The sequence below is a fragment of the Panthera uncia genome, assembly GCF_023721935.1.
Source record: "Panthera uncia isolate 11264 chromosome B2 unlocalized genomic scaffold, Puncia_PCG_1.0 HiC_scaffold_24, whole genome shotgun sequence".
Classification (NCBI taxonomy): Eukaryota; Metazoa; Chordata; class Mammalia; order Carnivora; family Felidae; genus Panthera; species Panthera uncia.
Genome location: NW_026057580.1, coordinates 115,964,781 through 115,985,936, shown reverse-complemented (window position 1 = coordinate 115,985,936; position 21,156 = coordinate 115,964,781). Strand labels below are relative to the sequence as shown.

At 45.2% G+C, this 21,156-nt stretch overlaps 1 protein-coding gene across 8 annotated transcripts in view; it reads left to right on the top strand.

Annotated features, from left to right (window-relative positions):
• The window catches only part of PDE10A (phosphodiesterase 10A), a 595,277-nt gene that overhangs the window by 487,087 nt on the left and 87,034 nt on the right, over positions 1–21,156 (top strand). For all 8 annotated transcript variants that reach the window (XM_049654571.1, XM_049654575.1, XM_049654578.1 and 5 more), the window contains 2 exons: positions 12,890–13,010; positions 14,028–14,077. In XM_049654571.1, coding sequence (XP_049510528.1) covers positions 12,890–13,010; positions 14,028–14,077 — 171 coding nt within the window. The remainder of the gene's footprint in view (positions 1–12,889; positions 13,011–14,027; positions 14,078–21,156) is intronic.

Sequence of the window (21,156 nt, the reverse complement as noted above, 5' to 3'; positions counted from 1 at the left end):
AGGAGGGGAGGAAAGGTTTCCAGTCCGGGCAAAAAGGTAAACGGTTTTTCCTCTCAGAGGAGTTTAAGAAGAGAAAGGGTTTGCTGATGACGGACAGTGAGTTCCAGGGCTCAGCGGAAGGGTTCTTGTCAGCAGGGAGGGAGGAGGGGAGGTGGGTCGGGTCGGCAGCTGTGTGCAGTAGGACCGGCATCCGGGTGATGGTGGGTCCGAGCTTTCTAAGATGTGATGGAATCTCTAGAAAACAGTAGCCTGCAAACATTTGCAAACTTCTCTCTCCCTCTCCCTCCCTCCCTCCCTCCCTCCCTCCCTCTCTCTTCTCCACCCCTTGCTTTGGTTTGGTTTGGTTTTTCTGTTTGTTCATTTCACTGTCAGAGATTTATTTCAACCTTCTCTTTATAGAATCTAGTTTTATTGGATTGAAGTCCTACTGCTTTGTGATAGTCAAAAGTCGAGGTGGTAAAGAGGTACGTCTGAATAGTGACAGAGTCTGAATAGTGACAGATGCTAACAGCGGTGTGGGGACCTCACCCAGCCTAACAGGAAGTTGGGTAACTCAAGACAGATTATTTTACTTCTAAATGCGTTCACTCCTGACTCAGTTGTAAGAGCAGTGCTCAGTTTCTCACGGAAGGCTCAATATAAAATTGAGCATTTGTCTTGAGGCATGTGTTGGTAATCTCACACAAGGAGTTTTCTCCCTGCTGTTCGGTTCTTTTGTTTTCATTTGTACTATCTGTGTGCTTCCTTCTTTACAACTTAAAATTGTTTTTGCTCGACATTTTGCATCAAGAGTGTTGGACCCTGAGGGGTTGGAGGGTAGTATTTCCTTAATCGACCTCTCTTGAGATGCTGCATAAAATCCAGGACGGATGATTGAGACGCATCTTCTCTCAAAAAGTAAGCGTGAAGAAGATTCGGATAACCGCCTACATCGTGTGACCGGAAGTAAAAGCTTGACCAGCAGCCGCCTTGATGTCCTCATACCTGTGCTCCTTGACTAACCAGTCACTGAGTGAGAATTCGGGATTTCCAGAGTTATTGTCCGAATCCGTTTCAGGGCGAGCATGCCATTAACACCGTGTGACATGAATGAATGCCCTGGAAATTAAAAGCATGTGAGCCTTGTGAAATCGTAAAAGGACTGACCAGATCATTATGATATAGGTGTGGAATTTTCCTGTGAGTGGAATTTTCTGAGGGCACATTGCAGCGGTGTTGGGAAAAGCACTGGGGATACACGGCTGTGAATGTCTCCACTTCCTCTTGGCTGTGTCGTTTGTTTCCATTAAGTATGAGCTGCTTTTGCTAAGTGCGGGTGCTCTTTGCCTTCCTTTGGTAAGCTTGAGGAGACTTCTTTTGTGTGGCAGGTGTTCAGGATTTTTCCTCCCCTCTGAATCATGAACGCTAACCTTGTCTCCATCATTCTCAAATTATAGCTGACTATATTTATGAGAAGAGTCAGGCTATTTGATATAAGCCTCTTCTGTTTGCTAGTTTGTGTGTCACAGCGTCTCTTATTTCTGCGTTTGAGGTCGAGTATCATGCACTAACTTTCTTTGCAAAGGCTCTTCTAACAGCTGTGCTTTGGATCCTGTGCCCATCCATCCACCTTACCCAGTGCTGCTTCAGTCTACTGAAAATCACTCATACTTGCATTTTTGAAAAAACCAGAACTACGCCTCAGAAATAAAATTAAGATCACCTTAATGCCGTCAGCGATGGCTGTTAACGAAGATTTCCTTCTGGTCTTTTCTTCACGTGCACATATTTATGCAGTAGTAGTTAACAGGGCACATAGAGTTGTGATTTTTGGTGTTTTTAGTTTGCATTATGCTGTAAGTAGGTCCTTATGTTATGCAGTCTCATATTCTATTTAGTGACTGAAACGATCCCCTTGAATTTCTCTGCGGTATTTACTTTCTCACAGTTGGATCGTTGGATCTTTAGATTGTTTCTAATTTTTCATAGACTTACTATCTTTATGTGTATGGCAGTTTTATTTACTTACTCATTCATTTTTGAGAGAGAGAGAGAGAGAGCACATGTGAGAGAGAGGGAGAGAGAGAGTCCCACGAGGGGAAGAGAGAGAGAGAGAGGGAAAGAAAGTGTGGAGCCCAAAGCGGGGCTTGAGGTTACTCGAAGCAGGGCTTGAGCCTGATGGGGGACTCGAACTCATGAACTGTGAGATCCTGACCTGAGCTGAAGTTGGATGCTTAACTGACTGAGCCACCCAGACGCCCTGGAAATTTTATTCTTATGAAATACTTCCAAAGGAAAAATGCCAGGATCTGAGGTTAATAGGTTAATGGACATATTTTATGGCATTTAATACTCACTTAATAGACATTTATTAACTTTTCCAGTTTGTGCTTTCATTTTAGCCAAAATAACAGTTATACATCTTCTTGTGTATAAATGGCAGTGACATTGTTTTAATATTTTTACTTAGAGCAAATAAGCATCTTTCCATAGTTAAATAGCTGGTTTTCTTTTCGTGTGAACTGCGTCTCTGTGCCTTTTGTTGTGATAACGTTGAAAAGAGCTTGTCTGATCCTAGTGTAAATGTAAATCACACTTAGGTTTGAATTCCTAGATTTGAATCGCTACTTTGGCCACTGTTTATCTCGGTGGTCTTTTAAAAAAATAATATTTCGGGGCGCCTGGGTGGCACAGTCGGTTGGGCGTCCGACTTCAGCCAGGTCACGATCTCGCGGTCCGTGAGTTCGAGCCCCGCGTCGGGCTCTGGGCTGATGGCTCGGAGCCTGGAGCCTGTTTCCGATTCTGTGTCTCCCTCTCTCTCTGCCCCTCCCCCGTTCATGCTCTGTCTCTCTCTGTCCCAAAAATAAAAATTAAAAAAAAACGTTGAAAAAAAAAATAAATAATATTTCAAAGCCTCAAATGTAAACTGGGGATAAAGTCAACCAAATTTAAGGGATGCAGCCAAAATAGGATGAAAATTTGTATTCCTATGTTCATTTATTAGAACACCAAAAATAAACTTCTAAAAAGCAGAAGAGGGGGAAATTAATAAGAGAAGAAATCATTGGTCCTTGATTTAAAATATAGATGTGATTAATAATGCAAAACATATTTTCTTAATCAGTAAAATAGACAATATTTGGCTATGTATTCAAGAAATATAATCCTTAATTCAGGAATCAGAAAGGGAGTATAACTATAAACAAGGAGACCATTCATAATTTAAGAGTGAATACTATATACTCATACATTGGAAAATTTGGATGTCATGGTCAATTTGAGGAAATTGGTAAGTCATCAGAACTGAAGAAGCGTTTAGGAACCTAAATATACTATTAGCTGATGAAAAATCTGAAAAGTTAGTAAAAACCACCTAAAATGGCCTGATGTCCGAAAGTTTTACTGGATAGTTCCACCAAACATTAAAGAGAAGAAAACTCCTACATGATGTAAGGTATGTATTTCAAGCGCTATGGTAGGAACTCGTTCGAGGAGGAAAGTTTATTCCTGACACAAAAGTTCGAGCATGATACAAAACGGAAAAAGCTATCGACCGCTTTTACTAGTGCAGACCTAAGGGTAGAAATGCAAAGTAAGTTTATTCAGCAGCACTTTAGAAGAATGATTTTTCATTGCCAAGGGGGATGGGGAGGAGGTTGGCGCAGTGATCCTGCAAGAGAGGAGGAGGGTTTGGAGCAGGACAGCGATGAGGGGGGCGGGGAGCGGCGCCTGGGGTGGTCGGTGCAGTTCTAGACGCGTCTGGAAGGTAGAGCTGGCTGCCCCGGATGCGTGGTGTAGAACAGGAGGGGAAACGCTGGCCCGGGGGGTCTGTCTGACCCTGGGAGGGTGGGGTGCCATACAAGGGGGGGGGGGGGGTTGGTGTGTGTGCAGGAAGTCGAGGGGTGGGGGAGGTCATCAGGTGCCCAGGGTTGGCGTGCCGCTTGAGAGAGCTGAGAGGGTTCTGGACGGGGCAGGTGAGGAGGTGGCCGGGCGTAACACGAGTGAGTGGGACCCGCCGGCCCGGGGACGGGGTGTGACGGTGTGGGGCTGGAGGGGGTGGCCGAGGGCGCCAGCGTGGCTCGAGTAGAGAAGGGGACGCGCAGAGCAGCCCGGCGACAGGACGTTCACAAGGGTGGCACAGGGGGTAGCGGAGCGGCGTCCGCGTGGGCGTGCGGCCGGGGTGCGGGCGTTCACGGTGCGCACTGAGCAGCAGGCTGACGTCACGCACGCCTGCTCCCGGGGGTCGCGTGTGACCCTTGGGGTCTGGACACGTGGAGGTCCCTGGTGACGTCACAGCATCTCATTGGAGCGGCGGGAGCCCGCGCGAGAGAGGACAGAAGTCTTAGGCGGCGGGTGCGTGGGGCTTAGCCTCCGAAGGAGGGGGGATCGCGGGCGCCAGCTGCGCGGGAGGGGAGGGGACCCCGGCTTTGCTGCCTGCGAGACGGCGCGCGTGTCACTTTCTCAGTCCCGCCCGTGCGGCTGGAGGCCCGGTGCCTGGACGTGTCTACACCCGAGTCTAGCGAACACCGCCAGCACGCAGTGTCTCATCCCGTGAGGGGGTCCTTAGGGTCCACGCCCTGGGCGCACGGCACGCTACACAGATCAGCGTCGGTCACTGCGGCTGGCTCACATCCCGAGGCCTGGTTTCTGTCGTGCAAGTGTTTTACTTCTGTCGTAGGTGCTGTCGTTGCCTTTTTTTAAGTGTTTATTTGTTTCTATTGAGAGGGAGAGCGAATCCCACGCGGGCTCTGAGCTGGCAGCACAGCGCCCCCTCGGGGCTCGGTCTCAGGAGCCGTGAGATCGTGATCTGAGCCTCACCGTCTGACCCCCCAGCCCCCCAAGCTGATATTTGCTTATGTTTTCCCCAGCGAGGATTTCAATTTCATGGGAGTTGGGGCGTTATCTGAATACGTGGTTGAAAAAGATCTGATCACCCGCGATGTTCAGAAATGTATCTGTTGAGTTTAGCACTTAGACAGGTTTGCTTAACTTTATCATTCATCTGCTCTGATAACTTAATCCTTTCGTACTAGCCTTCTTACACCTTCCAGAAATGCTTGCCCTCGGTGTCCCTCAGTGATTTAAAACTGTTGTATCTCACGGACTCCCTTTTCCTAAATAATTATTAAGAAAGGCCCTTTCCTCTCATGGACCTTTTTTCGCCCTAAATTAAATTAGTTAATATTATAGACCACCCTTTGAAAACTTACAATAATGTCCTTTAGGATTGTTAAGTTTCCATTATTTCTCTTTTCTTACATTGAGCCGACATGGTTTTCGGAATCCCAGCCTGCTTGTTTCTACCACTTTTAACGGGAACTCACGGCGTAAGGTCTTTCCTGCTCAGTCCTGACCCTGTACTCTGCTCTTTGCTCTCCTGTGGCCTCCAGGGTCTCTGTAAGATGCTGTCTGTGCACTTGCTTCTCCTGCGCCACGGGGGACCCGCCTTGCTGTGGAACACCCCCGAAACACCTCTGCCTGGCTTTTCTTCTGTGCTCATGACAGAGCAGGACGAGTAAAGGCAGCTGCTTTCGCTTTTGCTTTTTCCCCATAGTATTAGGATAAGCTCAGGATGAGTGTACTAATCCCTCGGTTGAGATTTAGGATTCGAAACTTTTTTTAAGTGTATTTATTTTAACAGGGATGGTGCAAGTAGGGGAGGGGCAGAGAGAGAGGGAGAGACAGAGAATCCCAAGCAGGCTTCTTGCTGTCAGTGGAGAGCCTGATGAGGGGCTCGAGCCCACAAAGCCATGAGATCGTGACCCGAGCTGAAATCAAGAGTCAGACGCTTAACCAACTGAGCTGCCCAGGCACCCCTGCTTGGATTTTAAAACTTTTTTTGTAAAAGTGTCAGTGGCACCCTCTTTGCTACCCTCCCCCCCATTCACTTTGCCTTTGAGGCTCACAGCCATCTGTAACTTCCCATGTGAGAGCTCATTCTTGGTTAGAACTTTTCTGCCAGTGGTGTTTGCGTGACCTGATGAGCTATTTATAATTTATTTTAGCCTAAAATACCTAAATCAGTTTGATAACCGTACTTAATATATAGCACCGTAAAGGGTTTGGCAGTTTCTTGTAAAGTTAAACATACATTTACTTTTCGACCCACGAATTTCACTCTTACAGATTTGCCTAAGATAATCGAAAACCTGTGTCCACAGGAAGACTTCTGGGTTCTTCTGGGTTCACATGAAGATGTTCACAGCAGCTTTATTCATAATATCCCAGAGCCAGAAAACACAAACATCCCACACGACCCACAGTGGTAGAACAGAGAAACACATTGTTTTTGTTCACGCAACAGCATGCAGCGAGCCGTGGAAGGGACAGACCACTGGGACATGGCGATGAACGCATCTCAGTGATATCGCCGCAGGCTGATAGACTCGAGTTCAAAACGGGACACGTTGCATGAGTCCGTTTAGATAACATTCTAACGAGCAAGGCTAATCTGTAGCGGACAAAAGTCACAAATAGTGGTAGCCTTGGGGGCAAAGACTGATTCAGAAGGACCGTGGAGATTTTACGGAGAGATTAAATGTTCCGTGTCCTTTGTCGTCGTTGCTCTTATTATTTTTACCAAGATGTTCATTATTTTCTGAAGGACTCTTTTGCTTAAAAATTATTTTATTTTTATTTTTGACGAATAAGAACGGTATATACTTCAGCGTACGTGTACATCATAGAGTATACGATGACTTGATCCACGTGTGCCTATGAAGCGGTCGCCGCAGTCAAGTCAAGGGACGCACCCGTGCCCGCCAGGGCTGGGGTGTGTGTGGCGACAGCATCGAAAGGCTCCTTCCAGCGGTTTTCCATTTGGACTACAGCAGTTTTGGTTCCAGATCCGTCCTCTACATGAGATTCCAGAACTTTCTCATCTTATACCTGAAAGTTTGTAACCTTTTTTATTCAGTGTGCGTAGTTAGTATTTCACGTTTATTTGTGTAGAAGTTAAGTGATGACAAATGGGCAGAGACGTCCTAGAGTTGGCTGGCTTGTCCCCTACCTGCTGAAGGCCACGCTGCGTCCAAGTCCTTTGCTTTCTGAAACTCACACAGGGTGCGGGTTGTGTCCGTCTTCTGTGGACACGCAGGAAGGCTGCTGAGTAAACGAGCAGCGGGGGGATCGGTGCTTCCCTGGGCTGTTACTGGTCTCTTCTTCTCTTTGCGTTTTAACTTCCTTTTGTGTATAGACACTTGCTCTACGTAAAAGAAGAGAGAATTGCATATTGACCGCCGCGTACCTGCCACCCAGCTTCAGTGATGACCGCGTCGCTGTTCTTTTCGTCTGCACGTCCCCTCCCCTTTTTGATTGCTGGTGTAGTTTAAAGCAAATCTCTGTCATCGTGTGATTTCAGCCGTAAAGGCTTCTGTATGGGTTTCTATTGGGAAATGACATTTTTTTTACACATAAACCTCAATTACATGCCATTTTCATGCCAGACAGCCCCACGTAGCAATAATACCTTCATCCTCTGGCCATGTTCAGTTTCCCTCAACTGTCTGAAAAGATTCTTTTTAAGTCGTTTTGTTCAAATCAGGGTCCTTAAGTGGTTACATGTGCCACTGGATTGGTGTGTGTCTGTGTCTGTTTTACTCCTTTAAGTTCCTCTGTCTCTTTTTTTAAATGATCATCTTTTTCCTTTTAATTCCGGTGTAATTGACATACAGTGCTACGTTAGTTTCAGGTGTAGGATATGGTGACTCAACAGTTCTGTTACCTGGTGTTCATCACAATACGTGCAGCCTTTAGTCCCGTGCACCTCTTTTCCCCACCCCCACCCACCTCTCTCCTGATAACCATTGATTTGTTCTCTGTACGTAAGAGTCTGGCTTTTGTTCCTTTTTCTCATTCTTTGTTTTGTTTCCCAAATTCCACGTATAAGTGAAATCATCTGGTATTTGTCTTTCTCCGACCCTTGGCATCATACCGTCTAGATCCATCCATATTGTTGCAGATGGCAGGATCTCATCCTTTTTTATGGCTGCGTAATCTCCCACTGTGTATACCCCACACCTTCTTTGTCCGTTCATCTTTTCACGGGCACTCGGGCTGCTTCCGTGCGTTGCCTGTCGTCACTAATGCTGCTACGAACATAAGGGTGCGTACAGCTTTTCAAATTAGTGTTTTCATAATCTTTGGATAAAAACTCAGAAGTAGAATGACTGGGTCATATGGTAATTCTATTTTTAGTTTCTTGTGGAGCCTCTGGACTGTTTTCCACAGTGGCTGCACCAGTGTGCATTCCCCCCAGAAAGTTTGTAACCTTTGACCGTCTTCTCCCCCATTTCCCCCACACCCCAGCCCCGGACACCTGCCAGTCTGATCTATACTCCTGTGAGGCTGGCCTTTTAGATTCCACATGTAAGTGAGATAATATAGCGTTTGTGTTTCTGTGTCTATTTTAATTAGCAGAATGCCCTCTAGATTCATCTGTGTTACCACAAATTAGCAGGATTTCCTCCTTTTTTAGGACTGAACTTCTGTTTCGTGTTTATTTTTGAGAGAGAGAGACACAGAGCATGAGCAGGGGGGAGGGGCAGAGAGAGAGGGAAACACAGATTCTGAAGCAGCTCCAGGCTCCAAGCTGTCAGCACAGAGCCCGACACGGGGCTCAAAGTCACGAGCCGTGAGATCATGACCTGAGCTGAAGTTGGACATGTAACTGTGACTGAGCCACCCAGGCGCCCCATGGACTGAATAATATTCTGATATTATATCTCCTCTAGTTTGTATACATACGTGGTGTGTGTGTGGCATTTTCTTGATTCATTCATCTACTGACAGACCACTTGGCTCTTGTGAATCATCTTTGCTGTGTCGATAGGGCTTTAATATTGGAGAGTTGATAGGACATTACTATGCACGAGTAGCCATAAGAGGACATTTTGCTCTTATGATGCAATCGTGTCACTAGGAATCAAAGGAAGCGGGGTGTACTCACCCATCCGCCAGGTTAACGATTAGAATTTGAAGTCGAACGACGAAATTAAAATCCTAGGGCACAGATCATCACAGCGCGTGTTGAAAACTATTTTAAAGGCAGTGCGCTTTAACCTCCTTGTTTCGCAACTGGGAAGACGAAAGCTCGGAGGCACGGCGGAAGGAAAGCCCGCGACAAGCTGCCCGTGTTGTGGATTGCCTCCTTGTTCCCACGGGTGACACCGCGTCCGGCCCAGAAGAGGTGGGGAACAGCTGTTCGTTCCTCTCTGCCCCACACCCAGGCCTCGGCCACGGCTGTGCTCTCCGAGGTGCGTGGTCAGAGCAAGGGCTCTGCCCGTGTATCGTGTTTCTAGGGACTCCTGTCGGGTGACTGAGAACCCAGCTTGAGACCAGCTACAGTTCCCCTCCCCAGAAGAGAGAGAAAGTGTTCAAAGAACAAATCAGTTCGCGAGCACCGTGTGTCTAGCGTGAGGTTTTTAGGCAGGAGGGTCTCTGTGTGTCCCGATCTAGGGATTCAGACGCTGTCCTCGTGTCCTCGTGACTTAATCTGTGTCTCTTCGCCTCGCTCTCCTTTGGGTTAGCCTCAGTCTCCGATAAGCTCTTTCCCAGAACTTTGGGGGGAAAAAAATGTACAACAAATGTTTCTAATTACTGGTGAGGAAGAGAGAGAGAGTATGTTGGGACGGAATCTTTTCTCTGGAGTTCCTCAAAACTGGCAGCAGTCGAGTTAGGATGTTGTTTGCAGATGGTGAGGGAACAGCATAGGCTTTTGCGACCCCAGACGGCCCTGCCACGCTTTGGGGGCATCGGGCTTTCGGAGCGCTCTTGATTTTTTTCTGCCGGCTTTGCCCCGACACAGGGCTGTCTACCCGAGCAGAGGACCTGGGCAGTATCTGCAGCCGGACCGCACCAGGGAAGTTAGGACTGATTCGGTGGGCGCAGTACGGAGCCACAGCACCTGGTCGGGAGGCCTGTGGTCTGCGTGCGGCTGCGTGCAGCCAAGCCGACAGGGTGCCCGGGTTGAAGGGGGGGAGGCGGACCCCAGGTAGGAGGCCCGGCAGAGGCCGGAGCAGAGAACGCACCTCCCGGAGAGCCCGATCCCGGGGGCAGACACGGGAGTGGCCGCACTAGGTGAGGGTCTCGGAGGAGCGGCCGGCAGTCTTGCGGCTGGTGTTGAAGCCTAGAAGGAAGGCGTGCCGGCGGGCTTCCGTTCTGATGCCCTGGGGTCCCGCGCGCTAGTTCCTCTCTGTCGTTCTCGCTCCCGGGGAAGCTGTCGCTCCAGACTTCTGTGGGTCTTGCGTCTTCTCGCCTTTTCGGCGACGATCGTCAGGGTGGGATTCTGTCAGCCTCTGGGGACGCCTGTGGCACACGTGTGTTCCGGACTGCAGTCACCACAGGGGTCGGCACGCCGGCTGGGGCTCGCGTTTGAGACGCACCTGAACTACGGCCCCCTGGCTGCCCTGACGTCCCCTGCCCCTCCTTCACTCAGAGGATCCTGGGCCTGTGAATTGGCTCCAGCCTGGAATTCGTCCAGGCACCGTGACTTGCCGCGGAGAATCAAGTCAAACTTGTGTCCGCTGAAACCCGGAACTTTTCCCGGGGACACGGATGAGAAGATAGCAGGCCACCCTGTCTCTCCCAGCTCCGGGGACACTGGAATCAGGCAGCCGCCTGGCCGGGTCATTCCGACGGCGGCTTCAGGTCCGTCCAGGATGCGAGCCACCCCGGCTTCGTCTCTGAGTGTTGTCGTAGCCACATGGCCCTGCCGCGCCAGGCCCCACCCCCACCCCCCACCGTGCGTTGAGAAACCCCCTTGGATGGGCCTTCCTGGCCCACACCACACACCTGTGCACACGTGCCAGTGCACCCTCCGGGACGTATTTCGCACAGCCTCGGTGCAGGGATCGTCTGTGATAATGCAGCTCGGGGATTCTTCTAGAAGAAATCCACTCTAGCAGCCCAGTCTTGCTCAGACTGGAAGAGATAGCAGGAAGGTCTGGTGTTTCAGTTGTATTTGAAAAAGCGTTGGCCACTTTTGGAACGTACTCCCAAGCCAGCACAAGCCCGTGGAACCCAGCATCTCCGTTGAGTGCACGTTGTTGTGTGAATGCCCCGGGATCTCTTCTGTGCAGGGGAGGGTGTGTGATAGATTGCCAGGATCACCGGTACCTGTTGGCAGAATGACTGAGGGACTGATTCATCCATTCTTTCGTCTGTTCATCCACATCCCTTCATTCCCCAGCCATTCGTTGAGAACAGTGCTTTGCAACGCCGTGGATGGAGCTAGAGAACGTCATGCTGAGCTCAGTCAGCAAAAGACAAGGAGCATATGACTTCACTCATGTGGAATTTAAGAAACGAAACAAATGGAAAACAAAGGGGGGGGTTAAAAAAGAGGAAGAAGGACAAACCAAGAAACAGACTCTTCGCTATAGAGAACACACTAATGGCTACCAGAGCGGAGGGGGGTGGACCATGGGGGAAATAGGTGATGGGGATTAAAGGGTGCACTTGTGATGAGCCCTGGGTGATGCACAGAGTTGCCAAATCATGATATCGGACACCCGACACTGATACGACACTTACACTGGAATTTAAGGAAGAAGAGGAATGGCGAGTAATCGACCTTTAGGAGCGAAAGATATCTGCGTGGTTAAGAAAGAGAAAGGGGGCTTGAGACGGTGTCGTGGGCAGACAGTGACCACATTTTGTAGAATGTGAGAGGCCACCCCATGGGGAGTCTGCTATTCTAAGTGCAGTGGGAAGGACTTTAAGCCAGGATGTGACAGAATTTTATTTTGCTTATAGAACTTACCATGGTCGTTGTTTGGAGAACAGGCTTAGGGCGGCAAGCTTAGTGGTGAGGAAGCTCGTTAGAAGACAGCCTTTGGGTCCTTGGAGAGAAGTCACAGCGGTAGCTTGTGCTGGAGTAGCTAAGATCTAGCATCCGCCTTTTCCCCAAACCCCTCTACTGCCGGTGTCCCCGCAGCCCAGAGCTTTGGGCTTCCGGGGGCAGCTAGCTGGTCCTGCCACGGGGTGGCCACGAGAGCTGCTCCCTCCTGAGCCGGGGGTAGAGTTTGGATGGGACCAGGGCAGTGGCCCCATCGTGGCACGTGGCTGGAGAATAATAACCTTCGTTTTACCCGGTGCAGCACACTTTTGGCAAACTTTTATGCTACTTTTACCGAATAGCTATATACAACTTCAGAAATAAAGCTGTAATTTGTAACAGTTGATATTTTAATAGAAATATACATGGCGCCTATAAATAATTCTTTTTTTTTTTTTACCTTCATTTATTTTTGAGAGACAGAGAGAGACCGAGCACAAGTGGGGGAGGGGCAGAGAGAGAAGGAGACACAGAATCCAACGCAGGCTCCGGGCTCTGAACTGTCAGCACAGAGCCCAACGTGGGGCTCGAGCTCAACAAACCGTGAGATCGTGACCTGAGCTGAAGTCGGACACTCAACCGACTGAGCCACCCAGGCGCTCCGATAATTTTTTAAGTTTTTATTTATTATTTGTTTTTGAGAGACAGAGAGAGACAGAGCATGAGCAGGGGAGGGGCAGAGAGAGAGGGAGACAGAGTCTGAAACAGGCTCCAGGCTCTGAGCTGTCAGCCCAGAGACAGATGCAAGGCTTGAACTCACACGCTGTGAGATCATGACCTGAGCCGAAGTCGGAGGCCTAACTGACTGAGCCACCCAGGCACCCCTGTAAATAATTCTATGTCACAGCAATTTAATTTGCAATCAATTTTTTAGTAGATTATATTTAAATAAATGTTCTTTAAAAGCATAATGTGTAAAAGCATAAAATTATACATACACACACACACACACACATAAAGTTATATAATTAATAAAATGTTTTATAAATTAAGGAATTTTTATCTTATTGTATTTAATTATGCCCTTTCTTTTTCTTTCTTTCTTTCTTCTTTTTTTTTTTTTTTTATTAAAAGTACCAAGATACGAATATGCAGGGAGTTGTGTATGAATTAAACAGCTACATCGAACAGCGATTAGATACAGGAGGAGACAATCAGTTACTCCTTTATGAATTGAGCAGCATCATTAAAATAGGTAAGAAATGTTTTATATTCCTTCTGGTAGAACTTTTGAACCAAAGTGTCTTTTATTCTGTTGCAGAAAATGGAAAGAGTAATATACTTACTACAAGGCAAATGCAAGTCATTTATTTGCTTCTATTCTCGGGGCTAAGTTTGAAGTGAAAATACTCTATTCTGAAACGACCAGAATGAGTCAAACCTAAAACTTCCTAACTTACCCAGTCTCAAAAAAGTATCTGCCAGATGTGCAAATGGAATATACTATGCTTTCTAAATAAAGCCTAGTTTCTTTGGAACGTGTAGTGTTGTTGAATTAAGTCACATCTTTACGAAGGAAACCCTTAATTTTTAAGCAACACAAAGCATTTTAAATTTATTGGGGCAGATGGCAGATGTACGTACCTTGATCACCTGTTTTCTGATGGGGAAGCTGTGGCCAAGGCAGGCCAAATATTTGACCCAAGGCCACACGAGTGAAAAGGAGTGAACCGTGAGTCTATAGGCAAGCGATCCTCCTCGGGAGTAATATCGGTTACCTGCCGTGGGAACTGCCTTCACGTGGCCCTGAAGCAGTGTTAGGAGAGTTAAGCCGTGTTCTCTTCGTGAGGCTGCATGGATACGTGCGTCATCCTCTTTGGGTGATGCTTGCCTTGATTACTCATTATTATGAATATTGTGTCTGGTATTTTTTAGTACTTTAACAATTAAATCCCGTTCTTAAACGAAACATATTTTCCAATAGTTGTAACATTTAAAGTTTCACAAACATATTATTGCGTAGTGCGTTGGCTGCTGTGTGCATGTGAGGATGTCACGTCTTAAAGTTTGCAATAGCTGATAAATAATGAATGAAAATGTTCTATGTCATTGAATAAAGCCATAAATTGGTTGGCTCGATTCGCTGCATGACCGTTAATTATGTTAACAAGTCCTTTCACAAGATTCCTCTCTGAGGTCTCACCTTAAAGAATTCATACGTGGTCTGTTCTTCCATTGAGATTAGTTTCTTCCTTTTTTATTACTTTGGCAGCCACAAAAGCTGACGGATTTGCACTGTATTTCCTTGGAGAGTGCAATAACGTAAGTATCTGAATTTAGATTCTGGTGCTCTAGATAAGAACGTGTCATAAGCTCTTTAAAAAAGGTCAGCTGGGCTACAAACCACAGACACATGGCAATTAAGTACTTCAAACTCACTTTGTATTTCGTTTCTGTCTACGGTTGTTGCCAGGTGAAAATCTCACCAGCGTGGCAACGTTTGGGCATGAAAGCTCACAGTTCACTTACTGTTTTGGTTTTGGCCTGTCTTATGAATGGCACCTCTAGACCGTTCTGTACAGAAGATGCTTCGGCACTGTGGGCTGGGGTGTCAGGGACGGCGTATGCCCTTTTCAGCACGCTGCCTGCAGTAGAATAAAGCAAGGACGAAAGTGGAGCATTTTTTAGGTGAGTTTTTTGGACTTCCCGAAGGCCACTGAAACAGTGCGGGGACGGCGTTACTCCGCGGAGACCCCCGAGCCGCGGTGGCCGTAGCTCACCCTGTTCCGTGGTGCGCCTGTCTTCGTGTTGCGTGCCACAGGCTGGAGCCTCTGTTTCTGTTGCAGCTTACTCAGAGCACAGCCCATGGTCAAATGCAGCGTGCATAAGCAGTTCAAGACGTTCAGCTTACTGGCATTTGATTTTTGTTGTGACGTTAAAACCGCACACGTAACATCTTAAAAGAATATTCTGAGCCAATAAGAATTACGTTCATAGGTTAACTGTATAGAAAGCATTTATAAATACATTTGGAAAAATTTCCCTACCTATTTCTTATGTGTTAGGCATTGTTCTTGGAGATTTGGGGTTTCTTTTTGCACTGTGATGCTTGTATTCATGAGTAATCAAAATGTGTGCTATTTATGGTTTATAAAATGGTAATAGGAATAGAGACGCAAGTATTCCGAGACGTTTAATGGTGCTCGTAAATAATACAGTAACGCAAAGGATGAAAAGTCGTTGCACAAAAATGTTTCCCGGCCGATTCACTGAACCCATCGTTGATCCTTTTTGTTCCCTCCCCTTGCATCGTAAAAATTTACGTTACAGGATTAAAAGCTCTCTGGGGCAAGGACCTTTTCTTACTAATCTTTGCATTCACCCAGCATCTCTCCTAGTGCCTTCCATGTACAGAGACAAGAGTTCCATTAAGTTGAGTTATTCAGATACCACTCCTGCTTCCAAAAACTTTAAATGATACTTCAGACACTGGCAGCAGTTTTAAATGGCTAAGCTACTAAAATAACAAAGAGGTCTCATTCTTCCCTGTTCATTCTAAAAATTTATTTCTAAAATTTTGGGACTTTTATTTAAAAATTAAGAATCCCTGAAAAAAAAAAAACCCTAGTATCTCATTTGCAATTGTATTTAAAACGTGCCGGTGTGTACGTGAGCTCGGTGCGATCAGGAGAGTGCAAGTCTCATTATGACGCCCCTGGGATCTGCAGACAGCTCACAGGGCTCGGCCTTGGCAGCTGAGTACCTGCCGTGTGACCCTTTTCCTTCAGTCACAGCTGTTTGTGACCCAAACTTGGACCGATCCGGTTCTCTGATGAAACCTGGATGCTGGACTCAGCATTTCTAACTGTTGACACGAGAAGAAGTGAGTGAACCCGGGCACTGAGGGCCCCATGGGATGACCCTCTTCTGCTGTGTGTGAACGAGAATTGGAGGGGGTAGTGGGGGAAGAGCGGTTTCAGAGGTCAGAAAGGGCAGGCCACAAGAGGCCAGGGGTCTGCAGGCGGTGAGGGCCTCAAGAAGTGCTTGACTGGAGAGCCTCTTGGTCACTTGGCTGCAGGTTTGGCTTTATTTTTGCACGCTTGTTTGTCCATTGACCTCCGTGAAGCAGCTTCCTGGAATATGTGACTTAGAAAAACCTTCTGTGTCCACAACATCTAAAGCGTATTCTATGTGTATCGCTTCTAAATTCTTTTACTTCTGTAACTTAATTGAGGGGATGATAGTCTGTCCATCCAGGCTCTAGTCGGCTCTTTATTCTACATTCCTGAATTCCTGAGGTCAGCTAATGGTACTCGGCATGGTTCTCTCTGCGGTCACTGCGTCCTTGGTCCACGTGTGGCCTGGGAACAGCAGAGAACGTGGCCAAGATGTGGCTAATTCTGACCTTCCCGAGTCAGATCTCACTCTGTCGAGCCTTCTTAGTATCGCATGCTTCTCCTTCGTAGAACTTAGCTGTGAGTGTACATTTGTGCTTTGTGGGACGATTGGTTCATCTGGCTCTCTCTAGAATGTACGCTTCGTGAAGGCAGAGACCTAGGGGTACTACTGTGTTTGGTCGGCCACATTTTTCTTTCTGTGCGTTCAAGTCTGCGTTCGGGTCTCTTCTACCCTGTAGAATTTCCCTTAGTGAGGGTATCCTGGTGGGAGTCTCTCAGTTTTTGTTGGAGTAGGTCTTTATTTCAACACTTCCTTGAAATGCATCTTTGCTGGATAGAGAATTCAGATTAATAAAAATTCTCTCTCCGTATGTTGACTTTAACATAGTTGCTTTCGGGTTCTTTCGGATTTTCTCTCAGTTCTTCAATATAGTTTTTTATCCCCTGGATATTTTTTCAAGTTTATCTTTTATTTCTTGGGATATATTAACTAAACCTCTTTTATATTGTTTTTTATTCACCCAGAATTTACATCTCTTGGCTTTTGTTTCACCCACCTGTCAAGAGCTGGTGGCTTATTTGCTTGTGTGTCTCATTTTATTTGATGTTTTGACCGTGAATCATAGTCTTCCTCGGGCCTTTTAAAATGGGTGTTCTTGAGGGTTGTGTTGAAGTTCTTTTCCTGGAGACGGGATATGTATTCGTTTTGGCCGGTCACCTAAGGCAATACCAATCCAGCACAACTTTAAATTATCTCATGAGATTTTTTTTTCAGACTACAGAATAGTATGGATTCCAGCCTCACAGCCACGTGATGCACAGTTACGATTTCTCAGAAGAGATTTTCATTTTCCCTCCAGCAGTAAATTCAAGACAATCTGGTGTCCTAGTAATCTCCTTGCACCTGTAGCTATATTGACCGTAACCGCCAGCTTCGATGAGGCGCCAGCCCGTTCCGGTCCTGGCCTCCAGCAGGTCTTGTCTCCCGAGGTGCTTTCCTGAGGGAGGGTCAGTACATCCAGGCTTTGCTCGCTCTCTAGAAAAATCCACCTTGGGATTTGCTTGCCTCGTAAGTTCCGTTATTGACTTCTTTTTAGATTCCTGTGCATTCTGTCCATTCTTCTCAGCCCAGCAATGCATTAGAAAGGATTGAAAATGTACTTTATCCAGCCTTTAAAATTTTTTTAAATTGATTTTTTCAGGAGTATCAAATTATCTAATCTGCCCTATTGCTTGAACAGATGTTGACATACTTCTAAAATGTAAGCCAACCATATTAATAAAATAAAGCTTTTTTTTTTTTTTTTTGGCCGGGGTGAGCAGATACACATGTATTTTCTTCTATTCCTTCCTTTGTAAAAAGGGGCATGTTATAGGTATTTGTAAATCTTTTTTATTTTATTTTACATATGTTTTTTAATGGTTTATTTATTTTTAAGACAGAGCGTGAGCAGGGGAGGGGCAGAGAGAGAGGGAGACACAGAATCCGAAGCAGGCTCCGGGCTCTGAGCTGTCAGCACAGAGCCCGATGCAGGGCTCGAACTCACAAACTGCGAGATCATGACCTGAGCTGAAGTTGGACGCTTAACCGACTGAGCCACCCAGGCTCCCCTTGTAAATCTTTTTTAAATTGCCTCAGGATTTTGAATCATAGTTATAAAGCCTTACTTAAATAACTCACATATATAACAAAATGTATATGCTGTAGTGAAAAAATTATAGTAAGGTAGCCCAAACAGACTGAGATAAAATTTTTAGTCTGTATCAAAAATTCCAAGGATTAAGATGGACACAGGGAGAATTATAAAATGCTTATACTTATAAAAGTATTGTTTTCTTTTTTTATAAATAAGAACCAGCAGAAATTAAGTAATTAATTTCTGAAATTGATGCATTGATAAATATAACTTAAATAAAATTTATGTATGTCAGAAGTTCCCCTAGTAGAATTAAAAACCCACATTAATATTGTTGGAGAGAAAACATTTAAAGAAAACATGGAAAGTTCAGAAAAAGATAGAAAACAAACGAAATAGTGTTAAAACACTAAAAGTAAAACATAAAATAGATTGTGGAACTCTCTACCAAAATATGTCACAACAAAATTACAAGTAGGATAGACCCAGTTACTGAAAGAAAAAAATTGTAAGTTAGGTTTAAAAAAGTCACAACTGTCTTCTGTTTTAGGGAGGCACATATAGAAAAGGACTTAAGAATGATTGAAAATAAAAAGAGAATTTTAGGTGAAGCAGACCTATTCCAGAACAATGAAAACAAAAGGAGAGAAAGTACCACAGGATCAGTGGCGAAGATGAGTTTGGGGAATAAAAGCATTAAATTGGAACAGGAGATCACTTGGCATTTATGAAGGGTTTAGTCTGCAACGAGGGGAGACCTGTTACTTAGTTTACCCAATAAGTGTTGATGCAGTAAAATTTGTAAAGCAAAACAGTCACACCAAAAAAACCCCAAAAGGACAGAAATATACAATAGTGTTTTAGTGATTGACAAACAAAAAATACAATTTGGAGAATGTTAGTAGTATCTGCAAGTAGGTTTATCCAAAAAGTATGTATATATATATATATATATATATTATTTTAGGATTTACCAACATGGGTTTCCCTTTCCTCTTTGGGTTAGATCCTACTTTGATGTGTTTAGCCCCCATTGAAGAGTTCAGATCCCCATAATGGCTAAAAACAAGGAAATTAAACAAAATTAATGTGCAATGTCACTTCTTGGGAGAAAAAAACGAGTATAGTTACTGGGATATTCAGACAATTAGGTTTACAAAAATGAATTGGCGTATTGCTACAACCCTGGGCAAGGCTGTCCACAGTGGATAGTGCAGATCCTTGAAGCACCTTGTATGCATTTTTGAGCATTAATAAATAAGGGACAAAATAAGTTAATTCATGAATTCAACACATTTTTATTGGGTACGATTACGTGGTAGTAATCGCAGGTACTAGAGACACAGTCATAAATTAAAGTATCTGTCCCCTTGGGATGTGCCTTTTTAACCTATGGATTTAGAAAGAGAAAATCCATATGAACAAGGGAATCTAAAGACTTTATACAGATATCAGGTATTTATTGCCCTAATTAACAAAAAGAGAAGACACAGTTATTTATGTTTAATAATTTAGAAAATAAAACAGGATGAAAATGATAAATTATGAGAGGATACTTGTACTAATAAATGTGAAAATGTAGGGGAAAAAAATGGTCAGTTTTTGAGGAAAATATAAATTGTCCCGTTTAATGCAAATAGAAAACCTAATAGACCAGTAAATGGAAGAAACTGAAAACGGTATTAAAATAAAGCTCTTCTAAAAGCCAGTAGGACGTGTATTCAGCAGGCTCTTGTTTGAGTAGGATGTGTATTCAGCAGGCTGTTGAGTACCAACCTTGTTTGGGCAGTTTGCTGTCCCCGAGAGCAGTGGTGAGCCGGAAGGGGCCCCCTCGTTCAACACCCCACCCCCGGTGCTCTTCTCGTTCAGTTCCCCCCGCACCCCCGCCAGCCCTTCGGGAAAGACGGGTCCCGTGCTGTGCATGCTGTTTCAGAGCTGGGAAGAAGGACGGCTTCCCAAAGAATCATGATTCTGGAGTTGGCCCCCGTGAGTTCCAGTTCACCACTTTGTGACTTTGACAAGAGTCTTAAACTTCCTGAAGCTTAATCTAACTTCCGTTGGTTAAATGTTATGTCATGGATGCGATTCATTCAACAAACCACTTAAAATACTTTTCATGTGCCAAAAATCTATGCTAAATCGATGAGCATACGAAGATCATAAAAAACAAAACAAAGCCAAACAAAACATTCCTGTCATCAAAGAATGTAGGGGAAATCGAGAAATCCACAGTTGATTATAACATCTGGTCTTGAGTGCAAACGGAGAGAAACCCCAGGTGTTCTGGGATGCCGAATTTGAGGGGGTCTTGGGGGGGGATCACTTTAAAAACAACTCGATGATTAGCTCTGTGTCAGCGGGGCCTGGAAGACCTCGCACTTAGTAGATCAGACGGGAAATAAAGGACTTTCTTAGGTAGAAGGAGCAGTTTGCGACAGGTCCAGAGTTAGGGCACGAAGGAGTGTATTTATATGTCCTGAGCCTTACCAGGGGCTGACATCGATGTGTACAAGGTGCTGTTGAAATACTTGTTGGAAACAAAACTAGTCTTCCTGTGATAGGATTTTGCTTAATTAAACTTTTACTGTTTTTACCATTTTTCTCTTCCATACCTGGTCTTTTACTCTGATACATTACATCCTTTATAATATTATCATTACAGTTTTTTCTTGTGTTATCAATAAGAGTTGTTTGGAAAAGCGTAAAACCTTTCGAACTCCTAAATTTTTAATTCATATAGTACATTCGTACCTGGCTTTTCATATATTGGTGTTAGAAATCAGTTTATAGCAGGTAGTTTAAAGGAATCGTGTGACTTTCTTCAACTGCACAGTGAACTTCAGTAGGTTAATTTTAAGACTCCTGCAGGGTGGGGGGTGCCGGGTGCTCAGTTGGTTACGTGTCTGACTCTTGGTTTGGGGTGAGTTTAAGCTCTGCGTCAGGCTTTGGGATTCTCTCTCTCTGCCCCTCCCATTCTCTCTCTCTGTCTCTGTCTCTCTCTGTCTCTCTCTCTCTCTGTCTCTCTCTCTCAGAAGAAGAAGAAACAAACAAACTTAAAAAAAAAAGTCTAAAAAGAATCCTGCAGAGTTAGTTCTGTCTTTAAAATTCCAGGTGGATTTGGGGCCAGGTGGTCACGCCCACGTGCATAGATCTAAATTCGTTTACTAACCACTGCCATCTAGTGTCTTGGGAGAAAAACAACTTAAGGGTAAGCTTAAGTGATATATTTTTAAAAGTATTTCTAAAATTTAACTGATTGTGAGTTGAACCCTTAACATAAGAAATGAAGTTTCATGAATAAAGTGATCTTTGAATTGCGTATAGGAAGGAAGATGAGAACAATGTCTATCACCGGAAGTATCTAATT